This window comes from Nyctibius grandis, chromosome 2 (assembly GCF_013368605.1).
Source record: "Nyctibius grandis isolate bNycGra1 chromosome 2, bNycGra1.pri, whole genome shotgun sequence".
Classification (NCBI taxonomy): domain Eukaryota; kingdom Metazoa; phylum Chordata; class Aves; order Nyctibiiformes; family Nyctibiidae; genus Nyctibius; species Nyctibius grandis.
This window is the reverse complement of record NC_090659.1, coordinates 54,345,125-54,364,982: the sequence shown is the minus strand read 5'-3', so window position 1 is coordinate 54,364,982 and position 19,858 is coordinate 54,345,125. Positions and strand designations below refer to the sequence as shown.

General features: G+C 34.7%; 1 protein-coding gene across 2 annotated transcripts in view; it reads right to left on the bottom strand.

Annotated features, from left to right (window-relative positions):
* Positions 1-229: 229 nt before the first annotated feature.
* Positions 230-19,858, bottom strand: part of MRPS9 (mitochondrial ribosomal protein S9) — a 34,708-nt gene continuing 15,079 nt past the window's right edge. The window contains exons 3-11 of one of the 2 annotated variants that reach the window (XM_068424917.1): positions 19,350-19,412; positions 19,220-19,250; positions 16,846-16,925; positions 10,610-10,692; positions 7,875-7,950; positions 4,966-5,134; positions 3,053-3,161; positions 2,011-2,180; positions 230-611 (exon numbers count right to left, since the gene is read on the bottom strand). In XM_068424917.1, the coding sequence (XP_068281018.1) occupies positions 520-611; positions 2,011-2,180; positions 3,053-3,161; positions 4,966-5,134; positions 7,875-7,950; positions 10,610-10,692; positions 16,846-16,925; positions 19,220-19,250; positions 19,350-19,412 (873 nt within the window). In that variant the 3' untranslated portion in view covers positions 230-519. The remainder of the gene's footprint in view (positions 612-2,010; positions 2,181-3,052; positions 3,162-4,965; positions 5,135-7,874; positions 7,951-10,609; positions 10,693-16,845; positions 16,926-19,219; positions 19,251-19,349; positions 19,413-19,858) is intronic. The other variant, XR_011050289.1, reaches the window with a different exon arrangement.

Sequence of the window (19,858 nt, the reverse complement as noted above, 5' to 3'; positions counted from 1 at the left end):
CAAAGATTATCCTCTGTGACTGTTCCTCTCCCAACATCCCCTCAATTGTCAGTACCATTCTCACTAGTTTCTCAACTCCACCATAGCTTAGGTGGGAAGTTGTCACTTGTCCTCCAATACCTGTGAGGCAGAAAGGGAGGCATGTCAAAGTTGTCCAATTACCTGTTTAGGAGCTGCCTAATTCCTGAATTTAGATAGTCAAGTCACTAAACACACTGATTTTAAAAAGTTATAATCCACCAACAGTTTCAGAAATCTTTATTGACTTCAGTGGAGCTAAGATGCAAAGCTGGCACTCAGTCTACGCTTTTAGATTTAGCATTTTGGCAAATCACACAATTTTCCACAATTTTAAATAAATTTAAAGAAAGCTGTTTGTTGCTTTTCAAACAGAGAAAACATAGTAGTTATAATGGAAAAAGTCTTTATTACTAAATATATTTATACAATAGTTTTAAATCATAATTCAGTATGTTTTGAAATTCCAGTAGCATTCTGTCATTCTTTAAATACTCGGACTTATCGCTTTTTCCAGGTGAATTTCCGTCTGGCTCCCTCTTGACCCGGCTTTTTTCGTTCCTTCACACGTGGGTCAGCAGTTAGCAGTCCAGCTACAAAACACAGAAAAGCACCCATTTGTTTACTGTTGTAAGTAAATATTACAGATATACTACATGTGGAGGGATTCAAGGCAGCCAATAACTTTGCATATGAATTGTAACATCTAGAAGGATAAGGGTTCAGTATAAGGCACACTGAAAGGAATTTCATCAGCTCCTCTAACACTTTCACTTTTCTTTAGTAACTGAACTTTCTTCACATTTTGCTTTACAAACCGCTAAAAAATCCCACATTGTTTTATATCTATATTGCTTAAGCCTTTAGAGCAGCGGTCTCCAAATTTTTTTTGATTGTGCACTCCTATCAGTAAAATATTTTTGAGCATGTACCCTGAATATATGTGTATTTATTCATTTATAAATTATACACATTACTGAAATTCTAAGATTTTCTTCCTGCACCCCAATGGATCATCTTGTGCAACACCAGGGTGCACCCACCCCACTTTGGAGACCACTGCTTTAAAGTACACTTAGTGTTTCCAAAGTGTATTTGGCAATGTCCAAAACATGTTCAGAATTATGCTGATCTCATTACAGATATCCAACTCATTACAATGTCAGTTTACAGGGGTATTCCTAGCAAGTCGTACTTGTCAGTACTGAAAAACTATAATCAAAGAAACTTCTTGCAAAGATACTAGCATGAAGACAGCTTTACTTCCATAGATGGCTATACACTGAAAAAATCATAGCTGTTGTGCCAGTAATACACGCAGGTATTCTCCCTACTAGTCCAGAAAGAACATAGTTAAAAGCTCACAGTTCATAATTCTCTATTTGCTGAAACAGTATCGCATCTAATAACTGAGAAGCATCAAATACTGCAGTTATCCAAACAAGTTCTATCTTATCCAAGGTCACTTGTAAGCTCTAAATAAAGCAAGAGAGGAAAGAAGCTGCTTCAGTCTGGCTAGTTGCACGTAATATGTTTATGCTCATTATTATCCCTTCGAAGCTAACCCTCTAGCGTTTAAGTTTGAGAATAAAACTTTTTTAAACATGAACAGATGTGACTACCCAAGTAAAACAAAATACAGTCTTAGTACCTGACAGTTCACTAATGCCTTATCCAGATTTATTTGTTAGTGAATACACATTCATGTTTTGTGATTCTATATTGAGGCAATATAAGCTGGTTAATAGACCTAAGAGAGGTCATGAACAGATGGAAAAATGCTCAAGAAGTCATCCAAAATGTACACAAAGGATGCTAGGAAACAAGTGAAAACAATTTATAAATAAATGCAGATCCCTTTCATACAATATACAAGGTTTCACTGGGATTATTTACTCAAATTTGCACTATCTGATCCTTAATGATCCTTGTACTAATTCTGTTCATTACCAGAAACCCATTAAGAAACATTGAAATCATTTCAATTCCTACCTTGCCTCATGAATTCCACTTCCTTCTCTGTCACAAAACTCCTTAAGGCTTTTGCAGAGGCTAAACGTATTGCTCCAGCCTGTGCAGATCTTCCTCCCCCAGAAACTGTGCAAACCGTATCATGTTTTCCAACTCTGTCAAGAAACTGGAAAGGGAACAACAACTGTTCTCTAAAAATAAAAAATAATAATAATAAAATATATACATGTATATAAAGTTACATGCTATGTAAATTTCTTATCATAGTATATACAAAAACATAGTTAACTTTCAGGCAGATATCCTGAAAGGCACTCATATCTCCAATTTCCTACTGATCTCAACTAAATAAATGGGAAATTAACAGCTAGGAGCATATTCAAACTGCCAACGGTAAGTATTTTAAATTCAGTTTTACAATTACTTTTGTTTCACTAATTATCTATACTTGCCAAGATCTGTCAGCTCTGGATATTCAAACTGAGCAATCTCTCACTCTATTCTTGAGCTCAGGAACCACAATATAAAATAAAAATGACATAAGGGATAGAAACCTGCTTATGTCAGCCTTATGAGAAGTCTTCTCTGTATCAGACTGTGCACATTCTCCATGTGAAGCTTTACATGAAGTGTATGACCTTGTTTGCTTCCACTATGTTACTGCCTGCCAGAGTAATTGCACATGCATATAATTTTCAACTCTCTCAGGAAACACTTAAAGACGCTGTTTATTATTTATTTATTTTTAAAATAATCTGCAAGCCCTATCTAAGTGGACCAAAATTTGAACTATCCAAATAGTCTGTGCTCTTGGTTTTTATATCCCTTCAGAAAGGGAGAGACAAGAAGCACAGAGCAAGGCTTACCTATCAGTTCTTAAACTACTGACTCCTGAAAAGTAGGAGGAAAAGCAAGATCAGTTTTCATAAAACAGATAGTTATACAGAAACAGGAACATAGCATCAACTCTGTGGAACACAGCACCAAAATAGAATTGCACGGCATTACTTTTGGTGGAATAATTTAAGTACAGTAAGAATAAAGCATTTTATAGTGCTCTCACCTGTCCTGAAGCACTGGGAAGTAATGTAAAACATCTATTCCATTCACTGTCATTTTTCCAGTCCCATTGTCATAAACCACTGCAGTAGCTCTTGCAGTTTTTCTTTTACCTTAAAGGAATTAAAACCAATCTCTTATGAGGCTTCAATATTCTACAGAATTTCAAGTGCCCCAGAAGTTAAGCAAATCTCAACACTTCCATACAGTACCAGATGTTTCTTTTTGGAGGCTTAGGTAACAAAAAAAATAATTAGGAGAAGGAAATAAATACAAACAATGAACAACTAAGTTTCAATATATTTTAATCAATGTCTATTAAGGAGGGGCGGAAGTGTGTGTTGGGAGGAGGCAGAGGTAACATTCTTCCTCCCATAACTTCAGTAGATTGGGACACTTTGACCTGGTGATGTCCCAGTATATGAAAATAAACAGCTTGTTGAACAACAAATGGTATGGTAAACGTATACCATAAGTACAATTTCTAATAATGCTAAAATACTGTATAAAAGCGTACCAAGGTACAGAAGTTTAAGAATATTCACATGGGAAAGGTTAATACATTCATTATACTGGTATAAGCAATGCCTATGCATCATTTAGCGTAGTTTCCTCAGAAATTACTACTTACAGTTCTAAGTGCATTAGCTTCAAGCTAAAACATGACAAACTCTCGGTGCCAAAGCTTAAGACCAATCTTCCATAACACAAAGGAAGCAATCATTCTGATAAAGGAATTATGAAACAAATTAGACATTTTTCTTAATTTAGGGGGGGAAATGGGACACAAACAAGACTTGAACTTACAAAATCTGATGGCTTTTCTTAAATAACATGGGTTGCATGTTTATAACATTTCAATAACTACTATCCTGAAGACACTACTGAAAACAACTGTGGATTAAATCCCAGTTTGGCACTCTCACACCTCCTTGTCGTCACGTCATCTTGAAGCCAACCCAGCTAGAACAGAGCTCTCTAGCCATTTTGCTCCTCAAATTCTCTGTGATCTTTGTTCTTATCATCATCTGCTGCCTGCTGCTTAAGAATACATGTCACCTCTAAGATTCCTCTTAAATGTACAGCATAGCTATAAAGTGTGCGCGTGTGCACATGCTTTGTCCAGAAAGTCATCAGACTTTCTTATCCATGTTGTTGCTACATTATTTTTTCTAGAAAATCACTCATATCATACCATTCTTCCACAAAGTGTCCCTCCACTGAAAATGTAAGTGGTCTGTATTTAGAAGATACAGAGACCTTTCATGGCTTTTCTCTAACATCCCCTCTGTCTCGGTACCATTGATCAATCCCCATCTCTGTCCCATAATGCTAGCTGTGGTTCGTCCACTTGTCTGAAAATTTAGGAATTCCCTCTTTGCATTTTCCCAGGCTGTTTGTAAACATCCAAATACCTTGCTATTTATTCTTTGCATGTTCAAAATTCTCCTTTGCTGGACTGCCTACAAAAGTCATGATAAAGGTTACTTAGTGGTCTAAGCATGCCACGTTTATACTAAGCAACAACACTGTTACAGCCATGGAATTCTCCATATGTGTTTGTGCTTCCCCCAGTCCCCTGCCCTTTATGTTCAACAGTTAACTCTTGCCAGCAATTAGTCCTTTTGTATCCTACAACATGTAGCACAACAGGGTCCTCTCTACAGAGGTACTACTGTGTAGAAATACAGATAAAAACTAATAGTTGATAGCTTCCGGGCCAAAAACTTCCACTTTGCTACCAGGCTACATCATAACTTAGTATGCCATAACATAATTAACAATTATACATGCAATAGACACATAAGCATATAAAATGAAGTAGTGACACATTCAGCAGTGTTGTACATACTATAAAGGAAGTAGCGTGAAGGGGAAAGAATTCTGCATCTTTACCAACCAACTTGAAATTATTACCTTCACCGGTGCTGAAGGCCACTCCTCGCTCATCATACTTCAAGGGCTCAATAACTACCTTTTGTAACTGCGCAGGAACTTCTTTAGAAAACTTTTTTATATACTCCTCCTCGATTTCACCGCATGGCAACGTTATCAATTTTTGTAAGAGTTGAATAAATCTTGAATACTGTAGACAACAAGACTTCATTAAAGGATGCAAGTTTAATTGCATTTGCTAAAACTTTCTATTTTTACATAATTGATCTTTCCTACTTCACTGTTATTGATGATTTCTGACAAGATGACACTTTTGCACCTACGTGCTGATTTAAGAACAGCATGCAGATGTATCATTTGCTGTGTGACTAAAGATACCTAGTTCTTTCTTCAGGCAACAATGAAACTTTAATTCAAAGCATAACCAACCACTTTGTAATACAGGATTATTGTATTAGAATGAAGTTCATCTCATTTTTAAAAAGAAAACATTGAGAGGGGTCTTCATCCTTTTATTATTGTTTTAGTAAAATGGCAAAAGGAAAAGATTTTCACCTCATTTTCCGTAAGTCAGCATGTTCATTGACTTGGAAATGATTTTATTTCACTAAACTGAACCTCTTATATGATTATATTTCACAATATATACAGGAAATACCTATCTATCTATCTTTGGCTGTTCAAGCTGAGTTACTTTAATGTTTATGATTTCCTTTAAAATCGAACAATCAAGCTATTTAAAAATTCAAGAGATACTTGACTTAAAGGGCAACCTCTTGAAATAAATTATCCTTTGCTACTGTGTAGTTCTCCTTCCCCCTTACACTCCCCTCCAAAGTTCTTTAACATGTGATTAAAGAGTAAACACCCCTGTGTTAACCCATTTGTGCTAAAAGCTGGGATGCCCTGTTATGAAGTGTTACTGGCAGGAGCACTATACAGCTGGTCACTGGATATAAAGGTATGCTATCATCTAAAATGGATTTTTCATATAGATATCATAACCTTATTTTTTAAGTTTTCTTTGCTTACTTTTTTTAGTTTAGCTGTTATTAGAAGTATTTTTTCTTCTCTCTCTTACCAGAGTCTTCTGCACAAAATTAATAGTTTTCTCGTAACCCAGCAATAGCCCCTGGAATTCTGACATTACTTAGAAAGCTACTTCTGTCTAACAATATGACACAGATGTGTGGTAAAGCCTTTGAAGAGCAGAAATATAAAAATACAAAAATTTTAAAATTATGGAGGCTATAGATGAAAAAAGCTTCCAATAGTTTTCACTTGCAGAGTACAAAGGAAAAAAAAATATCAATAGCTCTGACTTTGTTTAATACTGCAAACACCATAGAAAATTTTGTTGCAACAGCAAAATATAAGAATTTGAGCAGGTACGACTGGTAGCGCATACTGAGACATTTCAAATACATTTAAACAATGTTTGTTCCTACAGGCTGAGGCTTTGTGGTTTTACGTGTGAGAGGCCAGCATGTAAAAGGTTTTAGAGTTTGGTGGTTTTGTTTTTGTTTTGTGGCGGGTTTTTTTTCTGTTTTGTTTTAGTTTACTGCAGTCTATTTTTACAGATGCAGAGTGTACAAAAGTCAAGCAGTGAAGAACACCAAACTGTTTGGTTGCCCAACTAGACCAGTTCCTGGCATTCTGAGAGGAAAAACAGCCATTCCAAGTGCAGGAGTTGCTGAAAACACTATAGTCATAACTGCTTCTACTGTGAGCAAGATAAAGGAAGTCTCCTGGATACACCAGGATGGAGAATTTACAACAGTGATTTCTAACTTATGCTTATGGACCACAACCTGCTCAAGACCTTTTCACGTTGCCCATAGACAAGGAAGCCATCACATGTTACTGTTCTGGATGACAAGTGAGCAAAGGGCATGTTTGCTGCTGCCTTGCTATTTTTGCAAGGATGCTGTCCACAGGACAGAAGAAACTGAAGAATGGTGTTTCTAGGTGAGAAAATACATGGGATGCTGAGACAGTGTTATATTCTCTGGTACTATCATATTCAAGCTTAAACTTCCAAAAGAAAACTGACTTTGGCCATGTAGACTAAACGTGCTGTTATAAAACTCAATGCTATTTAGGGGACTAAGAAAAAGCTCTGAGTGAGAAAAAAAGTGTATGACTATCAGGATGAATAGTCTTATTCCCAGAGATACATGTAAAGAAGGACTCCAAATCTAGACAGTGATACAGTTTGCAGATACTGGGGAAACTGCAAATCCCTCCTCTCTCCCACCATATACAAATCAAGAAGAATATAACAAGAGATATCTCTACGAGACCACAGATCTATGTAGCTTTGTATCTTGTTTCTGATATTTGGTTCTATAGCCAATCACTAAGAAAAAGGACTCCTTATTTCTCACCAGCCTTCTCTGATTTTTCTATCATTATCACATCCTTCTTAAGATTAAACAATCAGAAACTCCGTGCATGTTTACCATTACACGAATCCATCACGTTTTCCATCTTGAACATTTACCCCTTCTCTACAATAAGCAACAGAGGTTCTAGCTCTGTCCATTATTCATCTGTAACTAGAATAAATGACTATTTAGTTCTATTATAAAGTGTTACTACTCTCCATTCCTGACTACATAATTAGATGACAACGAACAAGTGCTCTAGGCCTCACAATGTTACCAGGAGAAAAACTAAACTGTTAGTAACAATGGAAAACCCTTAATAGTTCTGTACTGTGCCGGAGGAAAAAAAGTTATACAGGGCACTTTTCAAGACAACATGAACGTGATAGTGCTGTGAGCACATATAGATTTTATGAGAAGGAAGAAAACTCTGTTGAAGAGCACCTGCTTCTACATAGTACCTTTTCAGTATCCAAAAATGCACCCAGAGTCTGTATTTTCAAGACACAAGCCTCCTTAAGATTAGAAAGATTAATTACTTACATCATCGTCTGACAGTTTTTCTAACAACATTTCTTCCAATTCAATCTTAGTCAGCCATCTGCTGCCAGCCAGGTTTCTGTTTAAAATCACATATATTCTCCCTTTAATTAACCATGCAATTAGAGTTACATCACAAAGGACCACACATACAGTCAGTCTTCGTTCAGAAATACATTTTCCATTATAAATGAATACAGATCACATTCCTATAGTAAACATGAGAAAGCCTACATTGATTTTAAAAGATCCGTCTTTTGAAAGGGATGGTGACTTCACATATTGAACCAACCACATGAAAATTATGAGTATCAGTTATGCATTACTCATATTGTTGAAGTCCGAGATTGAGCTAGACTGATATTGTAATAGTAAGCAATCTTCCCCCCAACTTAGGACTTAGTTTTAAAAGCCGGCTGCTAGGAAAAGTTTGGTTTACAAGCAGCACAGAACAAAATCAAAGGCAGAACGTTAAAATCAGATTCTAAAGTAACAGAATTTTGTCTCTGGTCTTTACTTTTCTGATCAGTACAAAAAACTCCACTAGCAGTAAGCATGATCAAAGTACTAATGCAGCAATGACACACTGTATTTTATCTACTGTGCAATCTTGACCTGCTCAGCACAGAAACTGCACTGATAATAGCAAAAGCAGAAATTTCTAAGAAAACAGCCTCATACGGAGATGCTAACACAAAGAAAAACAAATGCTTGAAATAAATCTTTGTGAAATATGTATGATATGAAGTGACCAACAAAAGAGAATGCCACCACAAATATACATGCCAATGTTATCAGGTAAATGTAAGGCAAAGTTGTAACTAGTTTCTTACCTCTTTAGGTTTTTTAGAAACAATCTTAATGAATGTTTTCAGCAGCATTAAGGAAGATTTGACTCATAAAAGCATTACCTCTAAAGGTGATTTTAAGTAGTAGTACTTCTTAAGTACGTATTTTAATGCTTTTCTGAGTCAGGGCATGAGAAACATTTATTTAGAAACACTGTTGGTTTTAACAGTAATTTTTAAAAGTTTCCAATCCTGAGAGACTCAAGTATATACTTATATTTACATGTTGCTACTTCCAGTGAAGCCAATGAAATTTTTTACATGGGAAAAGCTAAACTACTTTTAAGTATAAGATCAGGTCCTAACCCTACAGTTAATATTACAGAATGCATCCACAATAGATTATTTTCTGGAAAAAAAGCAAACAGCCCTTCCCACCCACCCTCTACCTACACTTCAGAAATAAATTATCCAGGCTAATCTCAGAGGAAGTAACATATCCAGTGTGGAAAATAAGTCTCAAAAATCCTTTAAATTCTCTGAGCTTTTACAAACCTAACAGGGAAAAAACCTTTCAACTCTGACTAGCTTTAGGTCATTTTTCACATCAGTAAATCCACTGGCTGAGCTCTGTAAGGAGTCAGGTTATTTTTCAGCAGCATACACCAAGAAACTAAATTCATTTGTTCTCTTGTCTGCTCAGAAGCTAACATGAATCTATGATAAAACATTCTCTGGGTCATAGGACACTATTTATATCATGAAGAAACATGAACTTCTGTTATTTAAGAAACTGAAATAATCTCAGCAAACTAATCCTTTCTCTTCCTAAAATAAATAACAAATGGCTGTAATTAAGAAATAACAAACCAACATGATGTGCAACTGGAACAGCACATAAATCTGTCTAGAAATTACACAGCAAGAGCAAAGATAAAAACAACTTGGACAGTGAAAAAGTAACTATACAGTAAAGTAGTAAATGCCAAAACCGAAACTCCCTGGTTGTATCCATTTCTTTTTAATTTAATATTCTAGCATATCATAAAATCCTTGCAAAAAATCTCAAAATAGAAAATCAAGAATACAGTCTAAGAGAACACCCATTTCAAAGACAACCCTGACTGATGCACTAAGAAACTAACAATTGTAGCATCTCCCATAGCTTCTGGTTGACATATATCTTCTTTGTCCAGTGGCTAACTACCTGAAGAGCTTGCTGTTCATACCAGAGAAGTTAAAGAGGAAAAAGAAGAGAAACTAAGTTTTAGTTACTAATAATGGTGATATTTAAACAAATACAACCAAATAAACTTTTCTAAAATTACTATAGTTTTTGATGATTTTGCTGTTCAAAGCCATTAGAAGAAAAACTGTGAAATTAAGTATTTTGATACTCTTCAAGTTAAATACTGGTAAGTAAAAATATTCAAGAACTGTAATTAATGAAAGGGTATTAAAAAGCTCAGCTTTAGGCCTTAGGGTTTTTCCAACAGGTAAGCAACTTACTTGGTATTTTAAAATGCCTTATTTTCTTATAAAAGGTTTACCTCCATTTTCAAAAACCTTTAATAAAGAAGTAAATACAAAATTTCATATACAGAAACACAGAGTCCTTGATATTCTCTACTTATTTTCAAATAACACTTTAGAATTTTTATATCGGAGAGAATATTGAAAAGAGCAGGGAGAGATTAAAGAGCAAGAGAAATAGGTGGGCTTTCCCTATTTTAGCAGTGAGAAGTGAGCACTCTGCACGTACATACTACAGATAAGCTTTTTCAACCTGAAATTACCATAGAAATATTAGGCAAGGAATAGGGAAAAAGTCTGAAAATGCATTTATGGAATAAAAGGCAGGTAGTGTGGAGAACTACAAGAAGTGCTAAAACACATACTGAAGCATTTTAAGAAAACTGGTATCAATATTCATTCTAATCGGAAGCTTACCTTTTTTCCTTCTGAGGAAGAAGGTCTTGAGCTGTCAGTTGGTCTTGATATTTTTGAACATTTAGCAATTTTTCATATGTTTCCTAGAATGTATAAAGTTATTTAAATGTATTTTTCCAGTTAATATTTAAATATTGTTATTTAAAACACGTGTTTATGTGGATTTGCTCTCCAAACACCTAAAATCCAGAAGAGGTCAGAAAACAAGCAGAGCTCTAACAATTAAAAAAATATATATAGCAAGTTAAATATAAACCAACAAACATTTAGATAGTATATATAATATTTTCATATGCAGTTCAAAGTAATTAATTTTGAATTCTGCTATTTTTCTTCAACGATGTTTGTTGGCTTCTTACATATGCTTGTAAAAAAAAAAATTCTCAACCGTATACATTTGTATAATGCATGTAACTCCAAAACATACTACACAATAATTTCACCAGCACATCACATTTTAATTTGACTTCCTCAAAATACAGACAAGGTTTAAGATTGTAAATAATTTCATTTAGTTAGATTTTTGTACATTTAGAGCGTCAGCTTTATTGGTGGTCTGTATCAGGCAGAACTCCCTCTTACCCAGGCATATCCACAGGGACACACAAAGTTGTATATTTACCATAATCAGAATTTCTGTTCTCTCAAATGTCACAGACATATTGACTCTGAATTTTCAGTATTTTTTTTAAACAGTTTTCTCAAAATTCTCAGCTATGCTATTATTTTCAAACAATGCTGTGACAGTGATTTACCACTTCAGAAAAACAAAGGAAAAACATTCCAAAAAGTCACACTGGAAATATTACAGAAGAAACATGCTTTTAATAAAGTATTTTCAGGTTTTTTTTCAGTTCAGAAAATTTCAGACTATTTGGTTCTAAAAATACAACATCTAATACTCTGAATTACAAGAGTGATTCAAATCACAAGTGAAATAGGAATATTTGGAGAAATAATTACAAATAATATTGAAACAAAACAGAATTGTTGTACTACAACAAAGTACTTATATGCCAAATAATTTACTTTCATTAAGAAGTGAAAATAGAAAGCTTATAATCTCTTTCAAAAAAATTATTAATATGAGTTTTAGCAAATACTAGAGAGAAACTACAGTGTAAGAATTAGTGGGGACAAGAAATAATGGTTGGGGTTTTTTCTTTGTATTACTTACAAAAAACAATAAAAGAAGCAATGTGAGACAGCTCTGTACTGCCAAAAATAAACCAATGACATACTAGTTCTTAACATAATACTGGGATTTGCAACAGGATGCAATGAAATATCTTTAATAGTTCACATTTTAAAAAAAACGCAAACAAAAAACCTTGCTTAGTTATAAACACCTACTGTTCAAGCTGATTTATTCACTAATAGAAAAATACACCCCCACATCCACTAAAAATATTTGTATTTAAAGTGTACTAAGAACAGATGTTATCTAAGCTGCACTTAAAGGACTTAAATAGGGACAATTCACTGAAGTCTTTGATGCAGGTCACTGGTGACTTTTTTTTTTTTTAACAGCACAGTGGAACAAAAGTATTTTTGGAATAACTCCACAGTACAAAATCCTGAAGTACAATATTGTCCACTTTTCTTTGAGTCACCGTAAGAACTCACATATTATAGTAGCATGCCTTTCAGAAATCCTTTATTTTTGGTAAGAGATAACTGTATCAGATAGGAACTATGAAAATTTTTCAACTTAAGAAAAGTCTACTTATCTTCAAACACAGGAAACATTATATAAAAGAGAATAACAAACAATACTTCCAAATATTTCCAAACCTCACCAATATATCTGTAGATCTTTAAGATAACAAGATACGGTAGCACGACTCTGGGCAAGATACATGTCACATCACTCTAATAATCTTAACGGCTCCATTCAGAGCTGACTATTAGGCTGCAAAAATTATTGACTATACATTAAAAGCGCAGACATGGTTTGGGTTAGAGGGCATGAGATGTGCCTGACACCAAGCAATTTTTCTGCATCTGTAGTTGGACATGAAAAAGACTCAGTATAGAAGCTTCTGCTCTGGACTGTCAAGGGAGGGACAAGAAGGGGAAGGAGAGCTGCAGCAGCCCCTCAGCTATCTGGGGAGAGCTCAGCCAGAACATTTTGCCTTTGTCAGACAGAGTGTCACCTTCCTACCTGGCAAAAGCAGTCTCCAGTTTGCCTCCTCACAAATACCCATCATCTTCACTACACTCTGGCACATACATTTATCTAGTGGAATGGTCAGCAAAAAACACATGAACCAGGAGCCCAACAAAAACACAACTGTATCACAGTTCTTAAAAAATAAAAAGGGGGAGGGGAAGGGAACCACAGCTGTTACCTTAGGACAGACTGACTACAGTCAGAACTGCTTCTGAACAGCCATGAAGTATTTTCAGGTAACATGACAAAAGTTAAAGGTAGACTTAAGGATTTTGTCATCATATTCAGAAACTACTGATGCACACAGGCAAATAAAATTAAGTGTGTTCAGTTTTCAGCCTCCGAAATTCATTATTACAACTACAAAGAAAGCTTTACAACAGCTGGAACACTAAGATTTTCCTGAAGACCCTCCCTAGGTATTCCCAAAGAACACCAACACTCCACAGCCTGTTTAAGTTCTAAGAATGTGCACTTCCAGAAACCAAAACGATCTCTTTAAACTGTTCTGGTTTAATTACCATAACCACTTCCATTCATACGAAGAACCCTTCCACAGGAGATGGAAGTCAAACGACATAAAAAGTAGTATTTTAAAACACTTCTAAGTGTTAGAGAAAGGCTAAATATAATTCCTTGCATATTTCTGGCAATGAAAGTGGGCTTGCATCTCTTATGAAATAAAATTTTGGTCTTAACTATTAAAAAAAAAATAATGCATGCATTTAATCTCTATATAGAGATGAAGTCAACAGACTAAAAGAACCACTCACGTGTGAAGTAAAGTATGTGGATGAGCCTTTGGAAAATCAGGAATCACATGTAATGCCCAATAATTTATCTGACAAATCTTCACTCCCCAAAGGGTAAAGAAAGCTTCTGAAGACACACTTGCTTTTTCAAAGCTGGCAGGTGAAGATTTTACTAATCACTTCAGGATTCAGTAGTCCAATTCATGAATGTACACATCTGTGTGTCTTGTAAACTCAGCTATTACACAATCAAAATAGCTGATTTTACAAGATTGGCTACGTACTGAAACGCTTCTATTTCTAATAGAGAGATCAAATTTCCTATCTCTATGAGGATGCTCTCTTTTAAAATAAAAAATAAAACTCTTATTTTACCCCGCATAAAAATTTTAGGGAATAAATTAACAAATGGAACCCTAGAAGGGGAGATTTTTACGGAGAAAAAAATCTTAGTTTTAATATTTTGGTTAAAATATGCTGCAGAGTCTACATCATTTTACATCACAGTTTGCATTTTTCTTTGCTTCTTACGTGGTTTTGACTTCAGCACATACTTTGGGGTTTTTTAGATTTTAAGAGTTAAAATGCTCTATTGTTAGAGCATTTACCTCTGATCTACAACCTCTGATATTCCTAAAGAAGTACAAGAAGCACAATTACACAAAATTACTATTTTGCTGGACAGAATGGTATGAAGAGACCACTTCGTCTTGTTCTGCACATTACAAAAATACTACATTACTCTAAAAAACTTTTAAGTTAAATGATGATCAAATATACTATCAAACATTTGTGAAATGGTGTTTCATGCAATAAACATTCTTTTGTGTATCAGAAGAAAAAAAAATTGTCCTTCTTCCTACAGCTAAACTTTATTCAACAGGTAAAACAAAGACAACAATGGAGTGTAAAGCAAATATCCTTTATGAAAGTTCATTTAATATTCAAGTAATAACAACATATATATTGGCAGTTATAATACCTGTGAACATAGACAGTCTATTTTTAGTAAGTGGTAATATTATTTATTAGCATTAACTAAACAAATAATGCTGTGACCAGTTATATTACTAGCAATTAATAAAATTCAAGTTACACATGAGTCTATGTAGTAATTACTGGTGTACAAGTTTAAGCTAAATATTATGTTTATCCGATTTATTAGACTTAATGTAGCAATTGAAAAGACATCCTCAAATGGGATTGATTACTTACACTAGACTGTATTAACATACAACCCTTTTTTTTCCTAGTCAAATTAATTAGGTTTGAGACTTAAAAATACATTTTCGTAAACACTTATCTGTCTAATAAGAGGTTAAAACAATGTCGGGAATTTCATGTAGATTTCTGCTTTCATTTTGCTGACTAAAAAAATCCCTGTTAAACCTCACTTAAGGGATTTAGGTTTAGAGAAGCCTATTTCACGAAAGTATTTAGAAACAGTCGAAGAACACTCAAGTATCCTATACTAATGAAAAATGCATTTGTCAAATCGATTTGTTTGAAGGTGGTTGCCACGCTGTTAGAAACAAGACGCACACTATTCTTTAAGAGATTTCCAAGGCAAGCTTGCATACTCTTTCTAACTGCTAGGAAGAGCTAAAAATAAACTTGTGCTCCTTGTAAAATTTGTAATTTCTTCATTATGATGGAATGCAACAAAACATCTTGCCCTTGGGTTGCTCTGTTTCAGCCAAAACAAATGCAAATGGCTTGTCAGATGACAGCTGTTTGATAAGGCTCCTCTACAAGACCTGCATGCTTTACTTTTTTCCGTGAAACTTGGGATGAAAGGCAGAAGGCAGGAAGAGAATTAATGTAGCATACAGTCTAAAGGCAATGCTACAACCGTGATTAAGTAGAAAAGTTAAAAGGCACAGATTTTCCACAGCCTCGCTGCGTGCAACCCATCCGTGTAACAAGTTGACAGGCTTAGCGCGTCAGCTCCATCATCCTCTCCGACAGCTAAAACGCAGCATTGCATCCCTTTTCAGAGAAAATTTGCGTCTGCACCATGAAGCGTTGTACATTATTTCTTAGCACTGCAGGGGGCTCAAGTCCATATGGAACCTTCACAAATATTACCACAGATCAAACCAGCGGCGTTTCGAGGCAGATTTGACATACCTATTTAAATGAACAGCAGGGGACCTCGGGCTGCCTCAGGCTGTGCAGGAGAAAACCTCTGTGGAAAGCCTATGCTGCAGCTCCATTACTCAGCAAAGACACACTCTACATTTATCATTCATTTCATTTCTGCCAGGGCAAGAAGCTCATTTGCCCAAGGTCAACAACAAAAAAAAAAAAAGAGGGGAGGGGTGTTTTTTATTCTCCCAAAGAAATAAATGTACCTGACAAGTGGGGATTTTGTCCTTTGGGTACGCAGAAAGCAAATAAATATCAGATAACTCTAGTAAAAACACTACACTCAGTAAAGCTGCACACCAAATTTGATAACATAAAATTTATTTTTTTCACAACAGACTAACCATAGAACTAACTTTTTAAGACTGTCTAATGAGGAAACAAAATCTGACAAGACTGTCCAATTAAATATTTCTGCATACATTATTAATGCTTTTGTCTTCTACAAGTACACGTAAGAAACATGCACATCTTTCTATAAACTCTTCTACAGAGGCAGATAATGCTTGTGCCATTGATGGTCATAGATATGAAATGTCTGTTCATAATCCACATTAAGACTCAGGGTCTAGTGATGTTCTATTAGATACAGCTTTTTTCATAAAGGTAAACAGATGCAGACCCTTTACTCCTGTAACCATACTAGTCAGGAAAAGCCTTAAGTTTACATGAATGGAACAGCCTTAGAAAAATCAATTAAGCAGTTTAAATGCAAATTTTCTTCAAACTAAATGTCAGCACAAATAACATTTCCTATAGCTTTGCCCTTCAAGGGTAAAAAAAACCTCTACTTTTTATTCTACAATGAATTAGCCATTTTTGTTGTATATGCATTCTCCACTACTAACTTTATGCTACTAACCAGATACAGCCTACAAGAAAGCATTTAGACTACTCAAACCCAGTCCATAGTCAAAACTGTAAAATAAACCAAAAATTAAAGCAAGAACTATTATGTAGTCTGTTCTCTTAAATGCGACATAAAAATGCCCCCAATAATGGGTATTGTGCCATAAAAATACACATTGCATTTAGCTTCAGTGGTGATATATGGCCTACTGTGAAAACATGAGTAAACTCAGGAGCTCCTGATACACATCTCTAGAATAACATGTACTTGACTGGGAGCTAACATTATTTATTATGTATTATAACATACTTACATGCATTAATGAATAATATGACTGCTTGCCAGTATAAAAAAGAAAGTGAAATGGTCGGCCATCTTCTCCCCACTGGATTTCTAATGAAAAGCAAGATTAGACAAGAAAGCAATATACACTCACTGAAAAAAGCCCTTGTATTTAATTGCAGTTATAAACCTCTTTCTTAATACTGATTATCTTTTTAAATATCAGAGAACAAAGACACTTTACAGGTATTCAACCTGTCTAGAAATCTAATGATTAGCCTACCTTGTTAAAAAACAATCTCTGTCTGCAATTATAACAAAATATTTAACATAATATTTCTAAATACCATTTAACATGAGGGAATCCCTCATGTACATCTTAAATAAACTTTCAAAGGCTGTATAGTTGGTATTACAGATAGAAGTATCCATTTTAGAACAGGAAGAAGTACAAATTAAGAGACAACTGAAATCTACATAATGATTGTGAAAGACGAAAGATTAACAGCTCTGGAAAACAGTGCTTCAAACACAGAGCAAATTTTTTAGTAGTATAATATGTCTAAACTAAGTATTCGTACAATTGTCTTCTCTGGGTAACACAATTGTATTCACAGCTTGGGTGATTTTAGGACTTGTTCATGTTAATACATTTGGGATATTTAAACACAAAGACCTATGCTATCGTTTACATAATTAGTTCAGTAAGAAAACATATATTCCATATCATTCAGCACATTCAATTTATTTTATTCATTGAAAAATGTTAAAGGACAAATCAATTTCAACTTCAGAAAAAAAAAAACCACAACTTAAATGTAACACAACAAAGATCTTTTCCAAACAAAGTAATAAAAATTAAAACCTGAGAGCTTTTTACAAATTGAGCTGTACAGGAACTCTCAGTCGTTTGATCCAGTGAAGTTCAAATGAAGATATCTATAAGCTATAGACAAATATAAGACTCCAAGAACCTGTCTGTATGTATTGCACGATATGTATCGCACTGGAACGTTAAGGCATAATACAGCAGAGGTTGAATGGAAAGATGGAAAACTTACTAGAACAGAAGCCATACAGGGGGCTTTTACCGACACATACTGCTAGTGGAATGTGTGAATTTCCACATATGCAGCTGTGAAAGCTTATTTTGTTGAAATTACTGTTCAGGGAACATTCTGAAGTATACATTTACATTTTTGTACTTCAAATTTACCAAAGACTTAATGCATAGACAAGACAAAGCTGCCTTAAAAGAGAGACTTATTGAAAGTGTTAATTTTAGACGTAAACACAAAGATATACATTTATACTAATTAGTTCTTACACTCTTCAGGACACAGATAGAATTTTAAAAAATTCTTTAGTCCTGAAAGCATGCAGAATAGTAGCTTAGTTCTGCCATAAAACAGCCCTTGTATTTTAAAATTGCATAATGATTAACTCTCTCTTACCCTTTCGCATTCTACTTTTTACTTCACAATGCTGCGAAGTTAGAAAATAATGGATGATACCATTTGAAAGCTGAAATTCCAAGATTTCAAATAATTTGGACAGCTTTCTAAAAGACACACAAAGCCCCAAAACCATCAAGTATCAATTAATTCCAGGAACAGTAAAAGGGAGGAAGGAAAATGCCAAGATTTCACTGATAATAAGAAGCATCCACCTGGGACTTGATACCTCAGTGAATGTAGAATTTCACACCCATGCAACTAGTTCATACTAATGTGAGTCAAAAGTGGACAATAGGTTTTGACATATCTTTGAAATATTCCATGTAAAATTAATTTGGCGATTTCAGGGAAGTTCTCACTGATGAACGTACTGGCAAGATCACTGACAACTGGGACTTCATACAGTGTCTCAGGAGCAAGACCAAAGACAGTATGGACGTAAGTGCAGAGTTAGAACTTTCAGGTCAAATCCAAGACATGATTGGAAGAGTTTCCACTCTCCCTATTCTCTCAACTGGCAATTCCAAAGCTGTAATTTCTAAGCTTTTAGAGCAATGAAGTTACTAGGAAAACTTTTGGTTTAAAATAGTATTAATGAATATTTTATGGCTGTGATAGACAGCTCTGACAAAAAGCTGCTGAATTCAACAAAAGGTTTTCCTGTGACTTCAACAGATTCTGCACGGCATCCTACCTACTGTTTATTTTTAAACAATGAAAACATTTATTTATAGTCAGTTAACAAGATGTCTGAAAAGACCATTGGTATTACAGAATCCAGCAATATTTTTTATCCTAAAACCTAGAATATCAGATCAGACTTTTACTGCTCATGTCTTAACAGTTATTAGGTACATGGGGAAAAAAGTAAATCTGTGAAAATAAGGAATTCTACATATGCAAAAATTCTAATACTTAGAAATGATAAAAATATCTATGAATACTTACTCCTCTGCTCTGGAAAAATTTCAGTAGGATGCTGTAAATAAATAAACAAATATCAGCAAAAAGAAAAAGCTACTTAAAATATGATGCTACAGCGATTCAGAAACGCAACAACAAAAAAAAACCACCCTACCTTCATCATGGGCCTGGCTCGTTTGTCAAATAAGCCAGAAGGAAAGAGATAGGCAATAGATCTCTGAAAACAAAGAGAGAGATCATATATGTAATTTTTTCCACAAAAGCATCATCAAAGCATTTCTTAGGTACATTCTTGTAGAGAAAAATAGCATAACCTTTGTACAGTAGGCAACCAAATCGGTGAGAAAGAGTGCTGCATATGTGCTGTGCTGAAAAGAAAAGCAGATCATTTCCTCAGGAATCCTCAGGAAAAGTAAAGTCTCATTCTGAAGGCTGTACTCTACTATATCAGAATGAGTGAACTTTCTTCTGTGAATTTTAGTTTTTATGGTATGCATTTATCATAACTTAAGAGAACTACTCAAGTGCAAAGACCACCTTTATACACAGTGATTTTCCCCTAAAATTTCAAGTGCTGTGACTTCATAGGAAATCACAACATTTATCTTTCTGAAAAGATCAGTGCTTGTTAACAGTGCCTACTGACAGACCACGCATGGAAAT